The sequence below is a fragment of the Chiloscyllium plagiosum genome, unplaced genomic scaffold, assembly GCF_037043375.1.
Source record: "Chiloscyllium plagiosum isolate Xiang-an unplaced genomic scaffold, Cpla_swu_hap1 HiC_scaffold_13, whole genome shotgun sequence".
Classification (NCBI taxonomy): domain Eukaryota; kingdom Metazoa; phylum Chordata; class Chondrichthyes; order Orectolobiformes; family Hemiscylliidae; genus Chiloscyllium; species Chiloscyllium plagiosum.
This window is the reverse complement of record NW_028270151.1, coordinates 58,865,386-58,891,554: the sequence shown is the minus strand read 5'-3', so window position 1 is coordinate 58,891,554 and position 26,169 is coordinate 58,865,386. Positions and strand designations below refer to the sequence as shown.

Here is a 26,169-nt window from a genome sequence, read left to right as displayed (position 1 = left end):
GCCATTCACAAGGTCCTCCTGTAAAATTCAGGAGTTAGCGGTTGTAGTGAACCAGATTGAATGTCATCTTAGGTAGCTGTGAGCATATTGACTGTTGCGCTTTTTTTTTGACCAAATAGTAGCAAAGCTATATAGAAGCTCAACATTACTGTGACCAACATCAATTATCCTACAAAATGATCTATATTACTGAACAATTCCTTTTGGTTTTGTGGTCCGTTATTCGTTAAAGATTATGATATATCCATAAATAACAAATATTGATACTTCGATCTCACTGAAAGGCAGAATATGCTGCAGAGGCCTAATGACATTTTCCTCCAATATTTGGACTTTTAAAAGTAAACAATCAATGAATCTCTTAAGAAATTTGTCAGCTTTATCACTATCGGGAGTATATATTTTCAAGCAGCATTGGATGTTGTTATAACAGTGTCTTTTCACTTTTCACTCCACTTGCCCTCCTCATTTCTTTTTATAGTCCTCCTGCTAATAAGCACACCCGGAGGTTGTGATTGCCGCAGGCATGTAAACTTTGATGCTAAGAATGTGTTTAGGAAGGTTACTTGTGGTGAACATCAGCCATGTTGGCTCTCCCAGAAAAGGGGAATAACTGAGAAGAAAATATGTCAAAGTAAGACACTTTGGGAGGGTCTGGTGACTGAGCAGCAAAGACTCAACCCTAGAATATTAATGCAATCTGAAATATGAAGTAAATTGTTTGCATCTCATTGTTAAACTTCTCGGGAAAATTAAATGTGGCAATGCTTCTTACAACTTTGACATAAGTTATTACTTTTATTCAGGTACGTCTAATCGATGCTGGCTTTATTTGGACTGAGCCTCATTCCAAGAGACTAAAGGTGAAACTTACTGTTCAAAAGGAGGTGAGAAGAATTTTGTTAGTCAACAATAGTGAGTGCTTTTCTTGGAGTTGTTGGTTGGTTCACCGAGCTGGGTGATTTTTTAATTTTTATTTCTGCAAATATTTTGTCCCTCAAATGCATGACATCTTCAGTGCTATGAAGCGCTGTTATTTTGATCTGTCCAGAATTATACAGTTTTGTCTGTCACAGTGGGTGGTTGTACTTCCGGTTTTGTACTGTAGTGGTCTGTAGTTGGGGTCTGTTTCAACATGTTTGTTTATGGCACCATTGGATGAATACCAGGCCTCCAGGAAAATCCGAGCTCGTCTTTGTTTTGCATGTCCCAGTATCGTAACGTGGTCTCAGTTGAATTGGCGTCCTTCATTGTCAGTGTGTATTGACATGAGAGAGAACTGGTCATGTCGTCTAATTGCAGGCTGATGCTCATGTATTCTGCTAGTGAGTTTTCTGCATGTTTGTTCTATATAATGTTTCTTTCTGCTGTGTGGCATTTTATAAGTCACATTAGTCCTGCATGTTGTGGGTATGGGGTCTTTTGTCTTGAATAGTGACTGGTGAAGTGTGGCTGTTGGTTTGTGTGTGGTCATTATTCCCAGAGGACACACTTGGCCAGCTACTATCCTGGACAAAAGACCTCTGATCCACAATATGCAGGATGAATGTGATATACAAAATGCAACAACTGAGAGAAACATTACATAGGACAAACGGGCAGGAAACTTGCCAGTAGAATGCATGAGCATCAGCTTGCAATAAAGCAATACAACCAGTTCTCCCTCATGTCTATACACACTGACAATGACCAATTCACCTGGGACAATGTTACAATACTGGGACACACAAAACAAAGACGAGCTTGGGAATTCCTGGAGGCCCTGGTATTCATCCACTGGCATAAACAAACATGTTGAAATAGATTTTGTCTACAGAGCTCTACAGTACAAAACCAAAAATAGAACCACCTGCCATGACTGACAGAACCGTATAAATTCTGGGCAGATCACAACAACAGCGCTTCATCCGGGGCTGACATAACACTGAAGATGTCACCCAGTTTGAGGACAGAATGTTTGCAAAAAAAAAATCAACTGCTTCGGCAAACCAACCAAAAACTCCAACCACAACCTGAGCTATAAATCTTCACAAAAACCTTAAACTGCTTTTCTTGATTTTCCTTTGGGTCAATGCATTTATTGCAGAAAGTGATGTCAATGTGTAGGTTTTATTTTAAAAGCTTCCAGAAATGACATTCTCCACTAGATTAAATACCTTGAAGGGAGACATTGAAGATTTTGATGCAAAATTGCAAAGGTTAAATTTTTATATGGGTAATCGGGAAGAACTAATCTCGCTTTGTTTGTATGAAAATATAAACAGTGTCTATTTGCGAATCTTTCAGTGATCGGGGAAGTGGTTAATTTAGACTAATGAATTTTCAGCCAGGCCTTCAGTGGTTCACCATTCCTTTTAGGATGACATTATTAGTTGGGAAGGGCATTGTTCAAAAGTGGATGTTTTGTATGTTCAGTTTTTCATACCAGTCAGTAGTTTTAGATATTTTTCGCTTCTCCTTTTTAATCTTTTTTTGTCAGGGTGTGGATTATCTCCAGCTAATAGCCAAGCCAAGGCACTACAGGCCAGTGAGCCTGATATCAGTGGTAGGCAAATTGTTGGACAGGATATTGAGGGACAGGATCAACCAACATTTGGATAGTCACAGTCAGATTAGGGATAGTCAGCACGGATTGCTATGCAGGAGATCATGTCTGACAAATCTTTGAGATTTTTCAAAAAAGTAACCAAGAGAATAGATGAGGGTAGGATAGTGGATGTTGTCGATGTGGACTTTAGTAAGGCCTTTGACAGTCCCACACGGCAGGCTAGTCATGGGATTCAGGGAGAGCGAGCTAATTGCATTCGAAATTGGTTCGATGGTAGGAAGCAGAGGTTGATTGGCTGAAGGTTGTTTCCTCGGACTGGAGGCCTGACTAGTGGTGTGCCTCAGTGCTGGGATCTTTGTTATTTGTTATTTACATAAATAATCTGGATGTGAGTGTACAAGGAATGATTAGTAAGTTTGCGGATGATACTAAATTAGGTGGTATCGTTGGTAGCGAGGAAAGTTATCAGAAATTACAGGGGGATCTTGATCAGGTGGGGAAGTGGGCTGAGAATTGGCAAATGCAACTCAATACAGGTAAGCGAGAGGTGTTGCACTTTGGAAAGTTAAACCATGGTAGGTCTATCGCAGTAAATAGTATGGTCCTGAGGAGTATTGTGGAACAGAGGCACCTGGGAGTACAAGTACATAGTTCTTAGAAAGCAGTATCACAGGTAGACAGAGTGGTGATGCAGGCCAGCATGTTAAATGCCTGCATTGGTCGAGGCGTTGAGTGTAGGAGTTGAAATTTTATGTTACAGTTTATACAAGATGTTGGTGAGGCTGCACTTGGAGTATTGTGTACAGTTTTTTGGTCACCCTGTTATAGGAAAGATATAGTCAAGCTGGAAAGTGTGCAAAGAAGATTTGAGGATTTTGCCAGGACCAGTAGAACTGAATTATAGGGAGAGGTCAGCCAGAATGGGACTTTATTCCTTGGAATGTAGGAGAATGAGTGGTGACCTTCCTGAGGTGCATAAAATCACCAAGGGCACAGATCTGATAAATGCCTATCGTCTTTTCCCCAGGAATGGGTAATTGAAAACTAGAGGGCAGAGGTTTAAGGTAAGAGGAGAAAGATTTAAGAAGGGCCTAAGGTGCAACTCCTTCAAACAGAGTTGTGCGTCTATGGAATGGGCTGCCAGAGAAAGTGGTTGAAGTAGGTACAATAGCAACATTTAAAATAAACACTTGGATAGGTACATAGATGGGAAGGGCTTATAAGAATATGGATCAAATGCAAGCAGTTGGAACTAGCTGAGTGGACACTGTGGTCAGCATGGACTAGTTTGGGTCGAAGGGTCGGTTTCTGTGCTGTGTTACTGTATGACTCGAATGCTTGTCAGGTAATTTGCGAAAGGACTCTATCTGTTTTAGACTTTGTATATTTCCTGTGTTTTGACCTTCTGACTGAAGAGGCAGTTCTAACCTTGTATATCTTGGCTGTAATTTAACAAGGAGAAAGCGAGCACTGAGAATTGTAACAAGTCAATCTCAGAATTTAATAATCAAACTTTTATAATTTTTTCTATCTGTGAATTTTGTCTGCAGGTAATGAGTGGAACAATCTTGCAGCAGGTTTTTGTGGTTGATTTTGTCATCCTGTCACAGATGTGTAGTGATTGTCACCGTGTTGAAGCTAAAGACTATTGGAAAGCGGTAGTACAAGTTCGACAGAAGGTGAATAAACAATTCATTTCATTGTGCAAAAATGACATTTAAATCTTAATGCTTTAATAACATTAGCAACATTTAATGCATACCCTCCATGTCATTATCATCAAGCCAGGTAGGGTTGGGGGAAGACAGGGAGGGATACTCTGGAGTGCAGAATGGATCATCAATAGGCATACTTAAAAGTAAGGTTGTATACAAGACTATGGAAGAAGCATCTGATAGACAGGGCTAAGTATTTAAACAACCAGTAGATTACTTCAAAGTTCTGCAGTCCTGCCACATATAGTTGTGAATGTTAGTAGGTCATTAAACAACTACAGGATATAGCTACACAAATATCCCCACCCTGAATGGCGTGGGAAGCCCAGCACGTCAGTGCAAAACAATGCAGAAGCGTTTGCATCTGTCTTTAGCCAGTAATACTCAGTGAGAGTTGTTGATCCATCTCTACCCACTTCTGAGATTCCCAGCATATTGGTGCTAGTCTTCAGACAATTTAATGCACTCTGTGATCATCAAGAAATGACTGGAGGAACTGTATATTGCAAAGGGTGTGGGTCCAAATAATTTTCTAGTAATTGTACTGAAAGCATCCTAAATAACTAGTTGTGTCCCTAGGCAAGCTGTTCTAGTAAATCTATATCACCTAGGAGAAAGTGAGGACTGCAGATGCTGGGGAGCAGAGCTTAAAAATGTGTTGCTGGAAAAGCGCAGTAGATCAGGCAGCATCAAAGGAGAAGGAGAATCGACGTTTCGGGCATAAGCCCTTCTTCAGGAACGAGGAGGGTGTGCCAAGCAGGCTAAGAAAAAAGGTAGGGAGGAGGGACTTGGGGGAGGGGCGTTGGGAATGCGATAGGTGGAAGGAGGTTAAGGTGAGGGTGATAGGCCGGAGAGTGGGTAGGGGCGGAGAGTTCGGGAAGAAGATTGCAGGTCAAGAAGGCGGTGCTGAGTCTGAGGGTTGGGACTGAGAAAAGGTGGGGGGAGGGGAAATGAGGAAGCTGGAGAAATCTGCATTCATCCCTTGTGGTTGGAGGGTTTCTAGGTGGAAGATGAGTCGCTCTTCCTCCAGGCGTCATGTTGCCATGGTCTGACGATGGAGGCGGCCAAGGACCTGCAATGTCCTTGGCGGAGTGGGAGGGGGAGTTAAAGTGTTCAGCCACGGGGCGGTTGGGTTGGTTGGTGCGGGTGTCCCAGAGATGTTCTCTGAAACATTCCGCAAGTAGGCGGCCTGTCTCCCCAATGTATAGGAGGCCACATTGGGTGCAGCGGATGCAGTAAATGATGTGTGTGGAGGTGCAGGTGAATTTCTGATGGATACTTCCCAAGGCCCCAAGGGATCCTTCAATATCCATCAGAAATTCACCTGCACCTCCACACACATCATTTACTGCATCCGCTGCACCCAATGTGGCCTCCTATACATTGGGGAGACAGGCCGCCTACTTGCAGAACGTTTCAGAGAACACCTCTGGGACACCCGCACCAACCAACCCAACCGCTCCGTGGCTGAACACTTTAACACCCCCTCCCACTCCGCCAAGGACATTGCAGGTCCTTGGCCGCCTCCATCGCCAGACCATGGCAACACGACGCCTGGAGGAAGAGCGACTCATCTTCCGCCTAGAAACCCTCCAGCCACAGGGGATGAATGCGGATTTCTCCAGCTTCCTCATTTCCCCTCCCCCACCTTTTTCTCAGTCCCAACCCTCAGACTCAGCACCGCCTTCTTGACCTGCAATCTTCTTCCCGAACTCTCCGCCCCCACCCCCTCTCCGGCCTATCACCCTCACCTTAACCTCCTTCCACCTATCGCATTCCCAACGCCCCTCCCCCAAGTCCCTCCTCCCTACCTTTTATCTTAGCCTGCTTGGCACACCATCCTCGTTCCTGAAGAAGGGCTTATGCCCGAAACGTCGATTCTCCTTCTCCTTTGATGCTGCCTGACCTGCTGCGCTTTTCCAGCAATCTATATCACCTGACAATGTAGGCACTGCACACAAATGAAAAAACACATCCAACTTGGCTAATTACTGTCTTTTGTCTACTCTCAATCAGTAATGAATGGATAGCGTTACCAAGCAGCACTTTCTTTGCAATAACCCACTCACTGATGCTTGGTTTGGGTTCTGCCAGAGCCACTCAGCTCCTAGTGATACTATTGCTGGACTATTAATCCAGAGACTCGGCTAGTGTCCTGGGAACTCGGGTTCAAATTCTGCTGTGGCATATGGTGGAATCTGAATTCAATAAACATGCCAGGGCAACTGTAATTGATGCAAATGCACTCAGTTTTAAAGGCTAGCATGATGTCTCAGTGGTTTCCATTGCTGCCTCACCATGCCAGGGACCTGGGTTCACTTCCTGGGTGACTAACTTTGTAGAGTTTGAATATTCTTCCTGTGTCTGCGTGTATTTCCTGTGGGTGTGTTGGTTTCCTCCCGGAGTCCAAAGATGTGCAGGTTAGGTTGATTGATGCTAAATTGTCCGTAGTGTCCAGGGTGTGCGACTCGGTGGGTTAGCCATGGAAAATGCAGTGTTACAGGAATAGGGTAGGGGGCAGGTCTGGGTGAGATGTCTTGAGAGGGTCATTGTGGACTCAATAGGCCGAAAGACCTGTTTCCACACTGTAAGGAATCTATTTTGAAAATCACAGGCTTGGTCCAAACATGGACAGAAGAGTTAAACTCCAGAAATGAGTTACTGTCCTTGACAACTCAGCAGGATTTGACCAAGTATGGCGTCAGGAGCCCAGCAAAATTGGAGCTTTCGGGCATCAGAGAGAGTTTGCTGAATTTTAGAGTCCTAGCTAGCACAAAGGATGATGATTGTGCCTGTTGAAGGTAGTCGTGGTCTCGGCCCAACCGTTTTCAGCTGCTTAATCAATGACCTTCCCTCCATCGTTAGATCAGAAACTAATCTCACCTTGTTCAACTTGCTATATGAACAAAAAATGTCAGAAGCTGTGAATTCTGCTGTGGGTAATTCACTCCTTGACTGTTCTCCATCCAAAAGGCACAAGTAAGGAAATAGAGGTCAACAACACAGGGAAAAGTACTCTCCCTGTGCTTTTATGGGTGCATCTCCGATGAAAGTCAAGAAACTTAATATTAACAAAATATCTGCTTAATTGTCACCCTATCCACTGCCTTCGGCATTCTCACCCAATACCACTGATGCACAATGATTGCAATATGTGCTGCCCACAATATGCTCTGCAACAACTCAGCCAAACTCCTTCGACAACATTGTTGTATTTTGTGAATGTAAACACAACTATTATGAACTAATAATTCCCAGCATTCACTGTTTTGGTAAAGTATCTGTGAAGCACATGGAGAAGGACATAACTCATGTCAAAAATAAAGATCCACAGACATTGTGCTTCCTGTTTTGTGCATTCCTGGGCAAGCTGTTGTAGGTTTCCACCATGAAACCAGGATAACTCCCCAGCATACACCAGGGAGTTTGTTTCCTATGATTGTGATTTTTGTTTTAGGCAAGTGTTATGGCTGAGTCGTGGAAATTATGTGGATGAGCAGAAATCATGCTCCCTAGGGAGGCATTTAAAGTTCAGTACAAGGTTCATTGTACATGTATTGCCACATATCACAGCAGCACACCTCCGGAAATTGAATTGTTGAACTATTTCCTCTTTTGTGCAAACATGAATTGATTAAATTTTCTAAATTAACACTGTATGGTTTTGTCTTTTATATTAACCATTCATTGTAACTTTTTGAATATCATAAATACAGACACTGCTGTCAGTTGCAAATAAATGTGAGCTTCAAGCAAAGTATGAAAGTTTTGCAGCAAATTTGACACTATAATTACTTGAAGTTTTATTTGTTTTGATTAATTCAATGGTAAAGACCACTTCACACTAGAAGAGTACATATAACTTAAAATAATTTTATTGAAACCTTATTTCTTTTGAGATGAGTACTTATTTCCTTCATATTTCTATTATTTTCTCTTTAGACTCCACACAAGAAAACATTTTATTACTTGGAGCAATTAATCCTAAAACATAAGTTACATCAAAACACGCTTCGTGTCAAGGAAATCCATGGTAAGCAAATATTGTGAACTTGTTCCTTGTCTTGGTTGATAGATTGACAGTTTACCAGAATGCTCACCATGTGTTTTAATTTTTTTTAATGGAATTTAAATAAAATTGACAGTTGGACAGGCAATAATTCCCTAATCAACTAATTTCATCATAATCTGGGGCGATAGACAATAGATTTGAGCTTTGAACAAATTTTTTACAAATTCTTTTTTACATGCTTTCCTGAGGTTGCTGGATAAGGGTGGGAGGGAGTTCTTTTGATGTTCAAGCTGAGATCAACTAACTCAATACTGAAAGCTCAACCTGGATTTTCAATTCTATTTGAACTAGTAATAGATTGCTCGAACAGTTTTTGTGACAGCTATAAATTCTCATGGGTATAGAGGTGAAAAATAGCTTATGATTTTTGCAATTTGATTTCCTGTATTTTATAAATTTTGGCAGTATGTGATACACTTATACCATCCATTTGGTCATCATTTAAAGTAAAGGTACATAAATCATTTAAATTTGAGCAAATTAATGTGTAACAAGTCAAATTGTTTTGAAAATATTAAGTACCCATCATTGCACAGTAATATCAAGGATAAATAGATGGCAAAAATGGATCTTGAGACATGCAGTTTGGAATTCCACACACACATGTGCTTCTAAAATTAATTAGATTTTTAAATTGCTGTCTTCTGCTTCTAGCATTTGAATATATTTGAAAGGTAAACTAATTTAATGTTTAAATTATGGCTAAAGCAGTGCAGGTTTATGTCGCACCTTATTGTTTTTTCACAGATATTGACGGGTGGTACGGTAGTTAGCACTGTTGCCTCACAGCGCCAGAGACCAGGGTTCAATTCCTGCCTTGGGCAACTGTTTGTGTGAAGTTTGCACATTCTCCCCGTGTCTGCATGGGTTTCATCCGGGTGCTCTGGTTTCCCCCCACAGTCCAAAGATGTGCAGGTTAGGTGAATTGGCCATGCTAAATTGCCCATAGTGTTAGGTGTAGGGGTAAATGTAGGGGAATGGGTCTGGGTGGGTTGCTCTTCAGAGGGTTGGTGTGGACTTGTTGGGCTGAAGGGCCTGTTGCCACACTGTAAGTAATCTAATCTAATATTCTGTTTTCTAGTGACTTATTTGAAAGTTTTGAACTAATTAAGAGTATTTAAACTCCATTTAAATTTTGATTTTAGATGGTCTGGATTTCTATTATGGTTCCAAGCAACATGCTCAGAAGATGGTGGACTTCCTTCAGTGTACAGTTCCCTGCAAGTAAGAATATAAATTTATCTTTGGCAAAACTAATAATTTGATGGACGTAATGATTGTTGGGATGTAGATAGAATTGGAAAAACCAGGAATTATTGCCCATCCCTAACTACCCTTAAAGGTTACGGTGCAATACCTGCTTAGACTGCAGCAGTCTATATGGTACAAGGTCTACTAGTGAGTTTGAAGAAAACTTGTAGCTCAGGTTAAGGTTCTGGATGTACGTTTGCTTGCTCAGCTGGAAGGTTTGCTTTCAGACGTTTCGTCACCATACTAAGTAACGTCATCAGTGAGCCTCCGGTGAAGCACTGGTGATAGTGACCCACTTTCTATTTGTGTGTGTGTAGGCTTCCTTGGGTTGGTGATGTGATTTCCTGTGATGACACCATTTCCTGTGATGGCACAATTTCTGGCGATGATGCCATTTCCTGTTCTTTTTGTTATCCTGGTGGAGGATACATCAACATTAACTAGCCATAAAAAGACATGATCCACTCTCACTAGTATCTTTACATACATATGAGGAAGGACACCACTTTGACTGGGACAACACATCCATCCTAGGACAAGCCAACAGAGACATGCACGAGTATTCTGAGAAGCATGGCATTCCAACTGGACCTCTATCAACAAACACATCGAATTGGACCCCATTTACCACCCTCTGAGAGAAAGATCAGCAAATGACATCACCACTGCAAGGAAACTTAAACACATAAATAGAAAGTGGGTCACTAACACCAGTGCTTCACTGGAGGCTCACTGATGATGTTACCTAGCATGGTAACGAAACGTCTAAAAACAAACGTTCCATCTAAGTGAGCAAACTTATATCCAAAATTACTGTACTGTTAGGAAGGCCTCTGTTTTGAACTGTTAAGACCTAAAAAGTGTTTAGATATTCAAAGTTATGTGTTACATCTTGCCTTCCTTAGTCGTTGTTTCTTTAGCTATTTTTAAGGGGATTAGGCTGCAGATTTCATTTGAGAATCTGGTGGGTATCATGTTGCTACATCAGCATTATTAAAAACGTACTTGTGAATCTAGTTTGAATAATGATGATTAGTCTTTTATGGGTCTTTCTTGTGTTCTGTGACTTCTGCAATTACAGTCATTGTGCAATTAAACTGCATTTGGATTTTTTGTTAGTAAATTAATTGTTGAAGTGAATTGAACTTTAAGTATTCTTTTGGAACCATTTCGCAATATGCTGAAATGGAATGAATGCTGACTGCTTTTAATTATACATGCTTTAGGGAAGAAATCTACTGTTTGCACCTGGTTTGGTCACTTATTCCAATCTTATGTCAATGTTTGTGACTCTTAATTGGAGGCTGAAGTGGTATAGTCCCAGGTTTGATTCCAGCCTCGGGTGACTGTCTGTGTGGAGTTTGCACGTTCTCCCCGTGTCTGCATGGGTTTCCTCCGGGTGCTGCGGTTTCCTCCCACAGTCCAAAAGATGTGCAGGTGAGGTGAATTGACCATGCTAAATTACCCATAGTGTTAGGTGCATTAGTCCGAGGGAAATGGGTCTGGGTGGGTTACTCTTCGGAGGGTCGGTGTGGACTTGTTGGGCCGAAGGGCCTGTTTCCACACTCTAGGGAATCTAATCTAAATCTAATCTAATAGCAAACCACTAAGGCTTATCGAAAGCTATTATAAAATATAGCAGGAATAGGTTGCTGCAACCTCCCTGCTTTACTCTGATTAATCACCATACTCTTCCATACGGGAATCCACTTGGAGTTTACCCAGACCTTTTTTCTTGATAATGATGACCAAACTCTCAGCTTTTGCCATCATTACTGAATTAAAATTTATGGTTCTTTCAGGAGCTCAGATATGTACAAAATAACGTGCAAGTCAAGATATTGTTGAAGAAGCTATGCTATTCAATGAGGTTTTTCACTGGTAACTGTCTGCAATGCAGTTAAGAGTTTAAAGTGCCTTTATCTGATTGCTTCCTTTGTGTGAATACTTCAAGATAGTAGGCAGCCAATCGTAACAGCCACACACTCAGCAATCCCATTGATTTGATGCCAGATGTAAACTGTCATTTGGAAAGGGGAGTTCCTTCTGCACCAATTGCTAGATTTTTATGGGCTACTTTTGTCAAGGCCATTAATGAGTGCTCTTGCTTCACTGCTGACAGTTAAATCCTGGCCTTGGGCTAACAAGAGCATTGAATCTATTCTGGATAGAGAACTGGTGTGGAAAGAACAAACATGCGGGAACCACCCACTTGACCACACATTGTATATTGTCTCACAGCAAATGTGTAATCTACTTTCAAAGGACATGTTGATTATGTCATCTCTGCATCATGGTGTTGTGATGTAATGGTAGAAAGCTTGCAATTTCCAGCCCACTGTGAGTTCTACTCTCCCGCAGTATGACAGAATGACACACTGTGGCAACTGTGCTGCAGTACATCTAGATTGCTTAGCTGGAGCGCAGAAACACAAGTGTCTATGATAGTAATGTATATACATGGATATGAAATGGTGTAACGTACGTTCAATACTGTGTGACCTATGTCTTATGTTACGGAGTGAACGTAAATGTCACAGTGTGATAGTGGAAGGTCATTAATGTATGTGCCATGTCAGGTCATGGTGACATACTAAGTAAACTTGCTTACAAGAAAATCCTCACTAAAGATCAGACAGCCCTAGATTGTAAAGCATTCAGGTGACTAACCAGAATATCTTGGCGTGAGTACAGATCTCCAATTCCAAACAGCCCGGAGGCAGACTTATTTTTTATCTACTTCAAAACCTCTGAAGCTTTTTTTTTAAACAAAAATAAAGTTTCAACTCTGCCTCCTAATGTAAAAATTTAAGATACAACAGTTAAAAAGACATCTTCACAGGTGAAAAAGCCAAATTGTCAACCAGAAGACTACTTACAAGCTCAGGACGAATATTGGCAGTCAAAGAATACTGCCAGTTTAACTACACAGACCTGTTTAGGGAATAATATTTTCTTAAGCATTAAAAATTGATTTTCTGATATGGAGCAGCTTATCTGTGTGCAGTGATCGATTGGTTCTGCCATATTGTCTCCTTTAGTTCAGTGCCAAGGCTATTGTGATGTCATTGCTTCTTATTTTGTGCAAACTCCCTCTAATGGCTGAAACCTGCTCCTACAAGTTTTTATTCTTAAAAAGACAGACCCATGCTGAGCTAAACTTCTTGAAGGGGTCATAACTGAGTTAAATAGCTACAGAAGGAAAAATGAAAAGTCAGAACAGGAAACCATTTAAATAAAAGGAATTAAACACACCATGCATTATACTTCAATAGAACAGTCACAGACTTTCAACAAAAAATGGAAGGCCAGCATTTGACTGCAGATGGGCAGCAAGTGATATCTTCAATGAACAGCTATTTGAGCAACATATGCCGCTTTACTTTGTTGATTGTCATAAATGATCTTGAGAAAATATCTCTTAAAATGTTACTTACTTTTGGTGAGAAGGATTTTCCCCAAATAAACACCATCAAGTATTTTTGAGGAGGATAAAGAGCCAGAGAAGGTCTGGAGTATACTTGAGGATCAACTCCAGGTATGAATCAACTTCTAGATTAATAGATTGCAACTCATAGTATAAAGACTGAAACTTCCAAGAGTATATTGATGATTTTTCCCAGATGTCAAGGGAAGGACACGTGTGATATTTCTGAAGAACAATTCTTCAGTGAAGTTGATCGAATTGGTATTGCCTCTACTCTGATCAAAGCTTTCAGGAAAGCTTTTGGTTAAGCAAAAACGTTTTACTGTCAATGCCTTGCTTGATGATGGCATTCAGCATGAAGCCATCGTGTAGGATAATATCAATTATATGATTTGGGTGCAGTCAACACTGCTGTTCCGGTCAGCAAAGTGCACCAGTTCAAGAATGTCTGTCATGGATGTAGTTTATCATACCATAAGTCACCTGGAATTTTCTCTCACTTACGGAAAACATAAGTGGCACGAAAAGACACTGGGGATGTGTAGAAAGTCTGTTTGTAAAGCTTAGCCAGATGATCAACAAGATATCGCAATATCACAATGTTGGCAGCATGCAAAGTCTACAAAAGGATGCAAACTTATCAATCAGATGAACAGCCAACAAACCTTAAAAACAACCTTTGGAAGATGGCCAAGCCTTTCATATTGTCATATTAACAGGAAAGGCAATTCAGTAATCTTTGTTCTCAGATTCTATTTTTGAGATTATACATATGACTCTTCTGCTGCCTAGTACATAGCATCTAGAAAAAGATGACTGCTGCTTCGAATGGTTTATAAGAGACACAATGTGGCCAATTAACTTTTAACTAAGTCAAAGATATTCTTAAAGTCGATTGCAACAATTGTTACAGGAAAGATAAAATGGATGGTCTTCAATTTGACTGGGGAGGAACCATTCTTAAACTGGGGAGACAGTGTTAAATTCTCCTACCTGCTAGTGGCTTCTTAACCGCTCACACCCTTTCTCCCAAGCAATAGTGTCAACATATTACTAATATGATTTTTAAAAGACAGGTATCACAACAAGTGATGCTCCATGGTGTAACTTACAAAAGACAATTTCACAGCTGTGATGGATCATTAACTTGGTGCAGTGACACAAGCACGTTGCAGTACCAATATGCAAAATGAGCTTTGCTTCCCTAAATCCTCTACTCGATAGATGGCAATGATCTCGTAGTGGTAAGACTACCAGTTACGTAACCATACTTGAGGTTCACATCGCACTTATGATGGTGAGAATGAAAGACATGCAGGACCTTTCCTCATAAAAGACAGAGGAGAGTGAAACAGTTTCGTGAGCAGTGAGACGGTAAAGAACTACCACAAGAATGTACTAGTTGGACAGTGCATGTCAGAAATCCAATAACAAATACCTGGATACCAGTCAAGGTTTCTGAGGTACAGAATCAACCCGAGTCATATGAAGTCATTTCCAAACATGAAACTACAGTATGAAGGAACAGAAGCAAGCTCAGACCAATGTAAAGCATACCAATTGTGCATACAGAGAGCAAAGCAGAAAGGTGTGATGACTGTGAATGTACAATGAAACTAGGCAGCAGTGACCAGAAGACAGCTAAAGCTCAACCAAGAGCAACTGAGAATAACTCTTTTTATGGGTGTACGATCATCAGATCAGGATGGGTTATCAAATCTCAGACATTATATTGACATTTGAATTATCAACCTTGTTAACTCTTCTTTCATGTGTAATTCTTGAATTGACAACTCTTGTCCATGTGCAATGATGAATATCTAATTCAGATTTCTTTGGAAAAAGAAAGATGGAGTCTTATGTACATTGCACATCCGTTGTAAGACCTTTAAGGAACATGTTTATAATGTCATCACCATATCATGGGATATGACCTAAAGACACAATGTGCACACTCTCCATCTTGCTGAGCTCTGCTTTCTTTCAGCACCTCATGATGAGAGAGATATGCTGCAGTGCATTCAAATTGCTGAGCTTGAGCCCAAGAAGCAAGTGCCTGTGATTGTAATGTGTTGATTTAAAGATATCAGGTGCCATGAGTAGTTCATCGAATTCCTAAATACTTATAGGACCCACATCTTGTCCTAATGCAATCGAAGCTAATCTAAATATCACAATGGTAATGACAGATCATCAGTATACCACGCCACCTCATATCATGTATTACAGGTCACGCCACTTGAAAGTTGCCTTATATGCAGATCCAGTACTAGAAACTTTGCACATTCTTGGATGAGGCTGTCTGTGCATAATGAGAATTTATTCCATGAAAAATGTTTGTTTATGTTTGTGTGTTTTCAAGGTACAAGGCATCTCAACGTCTAATCTCCCACGATGTCCACTCTAATAGTTATAATTACAAAAGTACATTCTCTGTGGAAATTGTTCCTGTTTGTAAGGTGAGCAACATTGTTTAAAGCAAAAATTGAGCCGCTGATGTGAAAAAGGAATTTTAATACTCTTACTGATTTGGTTTAATGTTTGTATGTGTGAATGCTCATTTGGGCGATTTCCAAAAAAAAAGCTAAAATATGAACAGGTGTTTCAATCTCTGAGAAGTTGCCATATGAATATACTAAACTCTTCATGTTACATTGTAGAGCATGGTTTTTGACATAGAAACAGAATTCACACAGCTGTGTACCAGTCATTTTAGAGACATCATTTTTTAAAAAAATGTCATAAAAGTAGTGATTTAGTTGATGGGGAAGCAATTAACATTGTGGTATTGTTACTGAACCAGTCATCCAAGACTTGGTTCATTCTCTGGGGACCTGGGTTTGAATCCCACCACGGCTGGCGGAATTTGAATTTAAAAAAAAATCAAGTATTTAAAATATCTAAAAGTGATTGTGTACAATAATTGTTATAAAAATCCATCAGATTCACTAATACCCTTGAGGGAATGAGGTTTGGTGTACAGAGGAACCTCGATTATCTGAATATCAATTATCCAAATTTTGGATTAACCAAAGAAGATCTCAAGGTCCCGATAGAAACATTACATCATTTAACACTGATCGTATCTTTTATTTGCAATGATTTAAAATGAACTTAGTTTACTGAAATGCTGCCGAGAACAGTCCTGGACATCGATGGGAGCCCGGGCACCATTTCCAGATGGCTGACTGACCGCCCATCCTCTCTCTCTCCTCCCACACTTTCACTTGGGGTTCTATACAGGGGTGTGGGGGTGGGGCAGGCAGATGAGGGGGCTCATGGGGGCTGACTGGGATGGGGGAAGCATGGCAGTGGGGGTGCAGATGGGGTGGCGGGGTTGGGGGGAGCAGAAGCGGCAGGGGTGGATTTGGATGGGTTTGTGGGTGGGGGCGGGGGTGGTGGCTCATGTGCGGTGTGCTGCTGCCGAGTCTCCTGAATGGGGGAGTGGACTTAGCAAGTGCTTGCTGTGTCAATCCCATTGAACTGATGGGAGGTGGGTGGCGGCAGGCTTCAGCAATGCTGCTGGTCCCTTACACACATGTGTGTGTCTCTGCTCAGAAATGAAGGAGAAAGTGAGGACTGCAGATGCTGGAGTTCAGAGTCAAGAGTGTAGTGCTGGAAAAGCACAGTACATCAGGAGCAGGAGAATTGACGTTTCAGCAATCCCTGATGAAGGGCGTATGCCCGAAATGTCGATTCTCCTGCTCCTTGGATGCTGCCTGCTTAGAAACAATCCCTAAGACAGACAGAGAGAGAGAGCAAGGCAGGCAGAGCGAGGAAAAAGGAAACTTCAGAAAACTCTGAAGCCTAGAGGAAAGGCATCGAATTAATTATCTGAATGAAATAGTGCCTGCCCAATTCGATCGGATAATCGAGGTTCCTCTGTACTTACTCAGCTTGGCCTACATGTGGTTTCTGCCCACGGGAATATGGTTGACTTTTAACTGCCCTCTGACATGACCATTGAACTGCTAACAAGTCTTAAGAAGAGAAGGAAAGCCTACCTGACATTGCCCTTGACAACGACAAATTCCGGTCTTTTTGATCCTAAGGGCTAGTGCCAAAATTGGGGAGATGTGTCTCAGACCACACAAGCAAACAGACTGACACGGTGTTACTCATGTAATTGTACCTTACAATTTTATCTTTTCTCCCCCACCCTCCCCTTTCAGCTCATCCTGCAGCTCATGAAGCGTTAGTATTGGTAAGGGTACAAGGGTAAGGGTATTGTGGACTTTGATGTCCACCACTGGGAGTGGCTTTGTAGCACCAACTCTAACCTAGCTGATTGAGTCCTAAAGGAAATATCTGCTAGACTATTTCTGCAGGAGATGGTGAAGGAACCAACAGGAGGAAAAAACATACTTGACTTATCCTCATCAATCTGTCTGTGCACGTGCATCAGCCCATTACAGTATCATTTAGGATTTATAGCTATGCAGACCTTGTCAGGATGAAGTCGCATCTTCTCATTGAGGATGCCCTCCAGTGTTGCCATAATTTTCTAAGCAACTGCACGAACCTCTGATGAACCTTCGAGGATCTGCATGCACAGCAGTGTAGCTTAGAGGGAATGTTGCCCTCCATTGTGTGTGAAGCACTACTGCTGTGCTAAATGGGATTTCAAACAGATCTGGTAACTGGCCCTATGGGCAGTCAGCAGTTGTATTCTACATAACCTAATGTGTTACCTTATGGGTTGGCATCCCCCACTGTACCATTGCCATCATGTCAGGAGATCGGGTTTGGTGAAGTGTGGATGCAGACATTTTAAATATTAGCGGTCAAACTGGTGAAGCTACAACATAGGTCTCCTTGCATGTCAGACGACATAAGCAGCAAATGATTGAGCTAAGTGATCCCACAGCTAATGGGTCAGGTCTAAGGTCTACAGTCCTGCCATATCTCAACTCACTGGAGAAGGAGGTTCCACAAATGACCCATCCTATATGATGGACCCCAGTGCTTGAGTGCAAGTGACTAGGTTGATGATTAGATTAGATTAGATTACATTACATTACAGTGTGTGGAAACAGGCCCTTCGGCCCAACAAGTCCACACCGACCCGCCGAAGCGCAACCCACCCATACCCCTACATTTATCCCTTACCTAACACTACGGGCAATTTAGCATGGCCAATTCACCTTACCTGCACATCTTTGGACTGTGGGAGGAAACCGGAGCACCCGGAGGAAACCCACGCACACACGTGGAGAACGTGCAAACTCCACACAGACAGTCGCCTGAGGCGGGAATTGAACCCGGGTCTCTGGCACTGTAAGGCAGCAGTGCTAACCACTGTGCCACCGTGCCGCCCAGAAGCAACTGTAACAATCTTTATTCAGAAGTGCTGAGTGGGTAATCCATCTTGACCACCTTCAGTCAAATTGATTTAATCCAGGTGATACCATGTAATGGCTGAGGCACTGAATACTACAAAGAACTTGCCGTACCCCTACCAGGCTGTCCCAAACAAGTTCAGCATTGATATCTGTGCCATAGTGTGGTTAAATTGTCCAGGTATGTTCTGTATATACAAAGCAGGACAAATCTGCCTACTCTTGATTATTGGTAAATAATAGAATCAACAGTATCCAGCAACATTTGCTTAGCTGTAAAACTCTGAGTTTTGCCAAGGCTGCTCAGCTCCTGAGCTCACTCTAGTCCTGGCTCAAACATGAGTAAAAGAGCTGAACTTGCAGAAATGAGGTGAGAGTGACTGCTCAATACCCAGGCAGCATTTGACTGAGTGTGGCATCAAGGTGCCCAAGGAGAACTGGAGTCAGTTCGAATCAAGGGAAAGTTTTATGTGTTAGAGTCAAGGAAGTTGATTGTGGCTGATTAAGGTCAGTTATCTGTGCTGTTGGAGGTCATTGCAAGAGTTCTTCAGGGTAGGGTCTTATACCCAACCATTTTCAGCTGTTGCATCAATAACCCCTCTATCATAAGGTCAGAAGTGGAGATGTTTACTTTTTTTCCACAGTAATCAGCACCATTTGCAGTTGTTCGGACACTGAGGCAGCGATACCTGCACCATATTTAGGCAAGTAACATGCATGCCATACAAGTGCCAGGCAGTTATCATCTCTAATAATCCAAGAATTGGCCCATGGCATTCATTTGCATCACTGTCACTGAATTTCCTACTATTAACATCCTGAGGTTTCCATTTTCCAGAAGTAATCTGCACTAGCTACTGTGGCTAAAAGAATATATCAAAGGCTAATCCTGCAGTAAATAACTCTCTGATTTCCCCAATACTTGCCCACCATCTTCAAGGTACACGTCAGGAGTGTGATGAAATATTCTCCACTTGCCTGGATGAGTCCACCCTGAGCAAAATTCAAGAAACGTAATATCATTTAAAACAAAGCAGCTCTTATAGTTGGCATCACATTCACAAATATTTAGTCCCTTCACTATTGATGCTTCATAGCAGCAGAGTGCACCATTTACAAGATACACTGCAGAAATTCACCAGGGCTGCATTGTTTCTTCTCAACCACAACCTACAAGAAGGGAAAGGGCAGCAGGCATATGGGAATACCATTACTTGCAGATTACTGTCCAAACCCCACGCTATTTTAACTCATAGAATCATAGCACTGCTGCGTCAAAGTGCCAGGGACCTGGGTTTGGATAATTGTCTTTGTGCAATTTGCACATTCTCCCCATGTCTGTGTAGGTTTCCTCTCAATCCAAAGATATGCAGGTTAGGTGGATTGGCCATCGTAATGGGATACAAAATTGTCTTAATGGCAGTAGACAAAGTGATGGTGGAGGATTGTTTTCTTGGAGGCGAGGCCTGATATCAATGATATTCTATAGGAATCGACGCTGGATCCACTTTGTTTGTCATTGTTATGAAGTTGAAGGCGTGTATTGTACCTTTTGAGAGAGTGAAGGCTGTTTTGCACTGAGAGGTAACATTTGGCTGTAAACGAGATACCTCAGTTGTTTTGACTACTATTCGAATCCAATCAATGAGTTTAAATTATGCCCCATGATGCTAAAACTCAATCAAGCTTGAATCTACTGTTTTTGAGAACATTGAACCAATGAGATGATCTGATCTTTGTGGTATAAAGAAGCAGGCATTTTAAGAGTTAGCCAGAGAGAGCAACCAACTGCCATTGCCAGAGTAACTGCTAGCAAAATACTATCTATCAAAGGTATCTTTTTCATGTGAAACATCTTTACAGCAAAAGACCGAAGATGGCCCAGGGAGTTTACAGCTGAAGACGACAGCCACTGTAGGATTTTGAAAGTTATGTTGATTGTAATTTTAATAGGAGGATTAATTGGAACAGTATATTGTTATCTGCCTCCAACTCTATAACAAGCAGTTAGGAGAAAGGAGGCTTAGAGTTGTAAATAGTTGTTGTTTAATGTTCACTTTAAGAGTTAAAGAATGAATTGATTTTTTTCTTTAAATTATGGATATTAGGGGAGTTCTCTGTCACATACTTTAACAGATTAAGAGGTGAGGTGAGCTTTTCTGGATATTTGGTTTAATTAGCAGAAAGGTTCACTGTCATGTCGTAACAGTCATTTATATAAATGATTCAGATGAGAGTATAGAAGGCATGGTTAATAATTTGTGGGTAACACCAAAAATGGTGGTAGATTGGACAGTGAAGGAGCTCATCTAAGATTACAAAGTGATCTTGATCAGTTGGGTTAATGGGCTGAGGAGTGGCAGATGGAGTTTAATTTGGATAAATGTGAGATATTGCACTTTGGTAAAACAAACAAGGACGGGATTTATATAAATTAATGGTAAGGTAGAACAGAGAGACCTAGGGGTTCGGGTATCTAATTCTCTTGAAGTTTGTGTCGCATCTAGACAGGGTGGTTAAGAAGACATTTAGCACGTTTGCCTTCACTGCTCAGACCTTTGAGTATAAGAGTTAGGACGTCATATTGAGATTGTACAGGATGTTGGTGAGGCCTCTTCTGAAGTACTGTGTCCAGTCCTGGTCACCCTGTTATAGGAAGGATATCATTCAGCTGGAGAGGGTTCAGAAAAGATTTAGGAGGATGTTACTGTGAATGGAGAGTTTGAATTACAACGAGATGCTGGGTAGGCTGAGACTTTTTTCACTGAAGCGTCGAAGATTATGGTCTTGAGGGATATAGGTAAGGTGAATGGCAAGTGTCTTTTCCCTAGGATGGGAGATTTCAAGCCTGGGGAGCAAATTTTTAAGGTGAGGGGAGAAAGCTTTTAAAAAAGATGAGCATTTTTTAATACTATTGTTTGTGTGTGGAATAAACTTCCAGACGAAGTGGTGAATGCAGATTTAGCTACAGCATTTACAGGAGATTTGGATAAGTACATGAATAAGAAATGTTTGAAGGGATATGGGTCCAAGTTGCAGGCAGGTGTAATTAACTTAGTTTTGGAATACAGTTTACATGGACTGGTTGTACTAAAGGGTCTGTTTCTATGCTGTTTCACTCTATAAATTGCCTGTAGTGTCCAGGGATGTGCAGGCTATATGGATTGGCCATGGGAATTGCAGGATTGTATGGATAGGGTAGGGTGTCATGTCTGGGTGGGATGCTCTTCAGGGAGGGTTGTGTGAACTTAATGGGCTGATTAGCCTGCTTCCACAATGTGGTAATTCTATGCTTCTATGAAGCCACACAGTATCCTGACTCAGAAATAGATTCTGGATCAGTGGTGCTGGAAGAGCACAGCAATTCAGGCAGCATCCGACGAGCAGCAAAATCGACGTTTCGGGCAAAAGCCCTTCATCAGGAAAAAAGGCAGAGAGTCTGAAGCGTGGAGAGATAAGCTAGAGGAGGGTGGGGGTGGGGAGAAAGTAGCATAGAGTACAATAGGTGAGTGGGGGAGGAGATGAAGGTGATAGGTCAGGGTGGAGTGGATAGGTGGAAAAGGAGCTAGGCAGGTCGGACAAGTCCGGACAGGTCAAGGGGACAGTGCGGGCTGGAAGTTTGAAACTAGGATGAGGTGGGGAAAGGGGAAATGAGGAAGCTGTTGAAGTCCACATTGATGCCCTGGGGTTGAAGTGTTCCGAGGCGGAAGATGAGGTGTTCTTCCTCCAGGCGTCTGGTGGTGAGGGAGCGGCGGTGAAGGAGGCCCAGGACCTCCCATGTCCTCGGCAGAGTGGGAGGGGGAGTTGAAATGTTGGGCCACGGGGCGGTTTGGTTGATTGGTGCGGGTGTCTCGGAGATGTTCCCTAAAGCGCTCTGCTAGGAGGCGCCCAGTCTCCCCAATGTAGAGGAGACCGCATCGGGACCAACGGATGCAATAAATGATATTAGTGGATGTGCAGGTAAAACTTTGATGGATATGGAAGGCTCCGTTAGGGGCTTGGATAGAGGTGAGGGAGGAGGTGTGGGCACAGGTTTTACAGTTCCTGCGGTGGCAGGGGAAAGTGCCAGGATGGGAGGGTGGGTAGTAGGGGGGCGTGGACCTGACCAGGTAGTCACGGAGGGAACGGTCTTTGCGGAAGGTGGAAAGGGGTGGAGACGGAAATATATCCCTGGTGGTGGGGTCTTTTTGGAGGTGGCGGAAATGTCAGCGGATGATTTGGTTTATGTGAAGGTTGGTAGGGTGGAAGGTGAGCACCAGGGGCGTTCTGTCCTTGCCATCCTGTATTCCCAATTCCTCCGCCTCTGCCGTATCTGCTCCCAGGAGGGCTAGTTCCACCATAGAACACACCAGATGGCCTCCTTCTTTAGAGACCGCAATTTCCCTTCCCACGTGGTTAAAGATGCCCTCCAACGCATCTCATCCATATCCCGCACTTCCGCCCTCAGACCCCACCCCTCCAACTGTAACAAGGACAGAACGCCTCTGGTGTTCAAGGGGCAGCTCACCATCATTACCTCAAGGACAATTAGGGGCAGGCAATAAACGCTGCCTAGCCAATGAAGCCCACATCTCATGAATGAATGTAAATATCCATGAATAATGTTACTGTAATATGTTACAACTGTTCATAAAATTTAGTATAATATGTTCGTGCTATAATAGATTACTCATGTCTATGATGTTTGTTCTTTTACTGGATATGCTAAGTGTGTGGCGAATACATTTTTCCATTGTCACATAGTTGATTTCTAGCAATTGTTCATTCTAACGTGCACTTCTTAGGTTACATTTAGAAATCATTTAGTTTGTATGATTGCCAGTGTGTACTGATCAATAACTCTAGCAGAAAATTATAAAACAGTTTTTTTTAAAGGAAAGATTAATCTCAGCTCATGAATACAATCCTGTATATTGGGGAGAAAATTGCATTTGTGGTTATAACATAAAATATATTTAATAACTCAGTTTCGATTGTGGTGAATAATGAAGAAAAATTGAAATGATCCACTAAACATTTCAGAACAAAGATATTCCAAGAAGGTTTAATTTAAATTTCTCCTTTTTTTCCACAGGACAATTTAGTATGCTTGCCATTACGACTAGCACACAGCCTTGGAAACATAAGTCAGATCTGTGTGTGTGTTCGGGTGACTAGTACAATACACCTCATTGATCCTAACAGCTTGCAGAGTAAGTTTCTGCAGTACTTCTGCCTGCAATTTGTGCTGCAAATTGGCAAATAATTTTGTTTACATGAATTTATATTCTACAGTATTTAAATTGTAGAGATCATTGATGGTATTTGTTTTTACATCTTAGTACTGCGGTAAATTATTGGGAATACTTTGGCTTGTCTGGTGGCTTGCTAAACTCCGTTTGGAATTGGTGTTTGAATTGGCTGAGTGGTTTAGTGTACAGAGATATCACCTGGAAATTAGAATAATCTGAATAAGCCAATAAGTTCAAAATTGACTCTTTTTAAATATGATTAGTTACTATAATTCAATAAAATCGTAGCATTATAAGTTAGTTGATCCCCTCTTGCATTTCAGATGGAGATTTGAGATCTAATACAACTTGTAGATTAGTGAGAGGGGAATAATTATATTTCACATGAGAAAGGGGTAAGGTGGAGTGGGAGGTGTGGAAACATGAAAATTATGAAAAAAAGATAGCTGCAATCTTCTCAAATTGCTCTCTATGTCAAAAATAGCTCGTGGGTCTAATTAGCAGGTGACAGTGGACTTGTGATGAAGTTCTGTGCCTTAATCCAGTGCAATCTTCTTTTCTTGTTGGGGAATAAGGTGATGGTAATATAATCTGCTTTCTCCCAGGTGCTGAGATTTAATGTGGAATGTAATAGATTAGAGTTCCCATATTTACCTTTTTATTAATGTTAGAGGAGAGTTATGGTCTGGGTAATTGCAGTATATTTGGAAACTTATAAATCGTATGTTGGTGCCCTTAATAGTTATCACAAAAAAGACTTCGCTAATGAATCATTGAACTCACTGTGACTATAACATTTGCGAGGGAGGAAAGACCTTGCACTGGCAAAAGAAGCCCTCAAAGATCCATCTCGACAGAAAGCTCTGGCTGGTACTTAAATTCTCAGCAATGGGAAGCAACCACTTAAGAATGAAGGTGACCTTCAAATTAAAGCTTTCACAGGGACATTATATATTTTGTATCTGTGCAGGTGCTACATACTGGCAAATCTCCATAACAAGATATTTTTCATTCAAGGGCAGCCATGTGTGGAAGTGTAGAACGGAAGATTGCTTTTAGCGAGTCTACATGCAGATACTGATGGAATCAGCAGGTTATGTTTGTAAGCAGCTGTGTCATTCCTCTGTGCTGTGGCCACAATGGAGGATTTGAAACCATGAGAGAATGGCTGAAAAAATGTTCCTTTTTTAAGAGAGTAGAAATTGTAAGCTATTATGTACCTTAGGCTGGCCTAATTGTATGCGCCTCGAATATGGAGTGAGTGGACTTTGAAAAGAAGTGCAAGTTGTGATTTATACATTTTCTTACTATTGGTAAAATTGTTGGCTTAGTTTCTTGACATTCCGGTGGGGAGACAGTTTTTATTTGTCTCTATCCTGATGTAAACTGATAGAGATAATTGAATTTGTAGAGCTACGATCCTACTATCAGGTCATCGATGCCAAAGCTTTTCACTTAATGTCAATGTGACTGATTTAAAGTCGATCATGTGAAGTTTTATATACAGATGTACTACTGCTGCAGGTACACACTGACAGTTAACAATTATTTTTCATCTTATCCCAGAGTCTGATCAGAACAAGGCCAATTTTAATACATAGTAGAAGTTTTATATATATGCTGGTGTCTGCCCTAGAATTGTAATTATTGCAGAGTTGAACCACGATGCAGCATTAATGATTCATTGGTTGAGCCCATCAACCTGTTTTAAAAGAAATTGAAGGTTGTATGCAATGAAGGGATTCTGACAATCTCTAATCAAAGGTTCAGCCTGAATATCTATGTATGTTGGATTAGATTTGTAAGGGAAATGTAGTTTGGCTGACAGTAATTTAAACTGATGTAGCATAACATTGCAATTGCATTGAATGGGGTGAACCAAGTGGTGAAAAGTGGCTCGTAATTGAAACACTGCTCACAATGAGGTGTAATTCATGGTTGTTTCTGAGTAAATATGCCATTAGTGCTTAATGAGGTGGCTTTGGGACCTTCCTAGCTTTTCAGCTCATGTATTTATCCAGTGCTTTGTGCTGAGTTAGTGATCACATTCAGTTATATAGTTATTACAGTTGCTCCTAATGTGGTTGATCCAGGGTAAGCTCAAGTCTGTCTCAATTTCCAATATCATTTCCTGGAAGATGTATGTGGAAGGAATGATCAGCATTGACTCTGACACCTCAACTGACTGGGTCTCAAAAATGAACATTATTCTCTTTCAATTTGGCATCTGAATCTTTTGTTAAATTAACAACTTCCTTGGGCTCCAAATCATCTGTGTGGCTTAAAGTTTTAAAGTGTCAAATTGTTTTGTTTTACATTATTTTGTATTTCATTTAGCTGTACTTTCTTTTGGTTAGTTCAGTTGACTAGATGGGTATCTTGTGGTTGAGAATAACATCAATACTGAGTTTTCTTTTCTTCTGGCTGATTATAGACTTGGGACCTGCCTTCTAGCCTTGCCTCGACTGACAGACAATGGCAAACTATTCTTGACAAAAGCTGACAAGAAAACAATTCCATATGAAGAATTGTCAAACAGTGAGACTAGGACTAGCCTTCAGGCAGACCATGTGGCATAATTGAACT

General features: G+C 41.4%; 1 protein-coding gene across 2 annotated transcripts in view; it reads left to right on the top strand.

Annotated features, from left to right (window-relative positions):
• Positions 1-26,169, top strand: part of nmd3 (NMD3 ribosome export adaptor) — a 65,333-nt gene that overhangs the window by 25,443 nt on the left and 13,721 nt on the right. For both annotated transcript variants that reach the window (XM_043702131.2, XM_043702132.2), the window contains exons 5-10: positions 807-887; positions 4,099-4,227; positions 8,206-8,296; positions 9,481-9,559; positions 15,376-15,472; positions 23,427-23,544. In XM_043702131.2, coding sequence (XP_043558066.1) covers positions 807-887; positions 4,099-4,227; positions 8,206-8,296; positions 9,481-9,559; positions 15,376-15,472; positions 23,427-23,544 — 595 coding nt within the window. The remainder of the gene's footprint in view (positions 1-806; positions 888-4,098; positions 4,228-8,205; positions 8,297-9,480; positions 9,560-15,375; positions 15,473-23,426; positions 23,545-26,169) is intronic.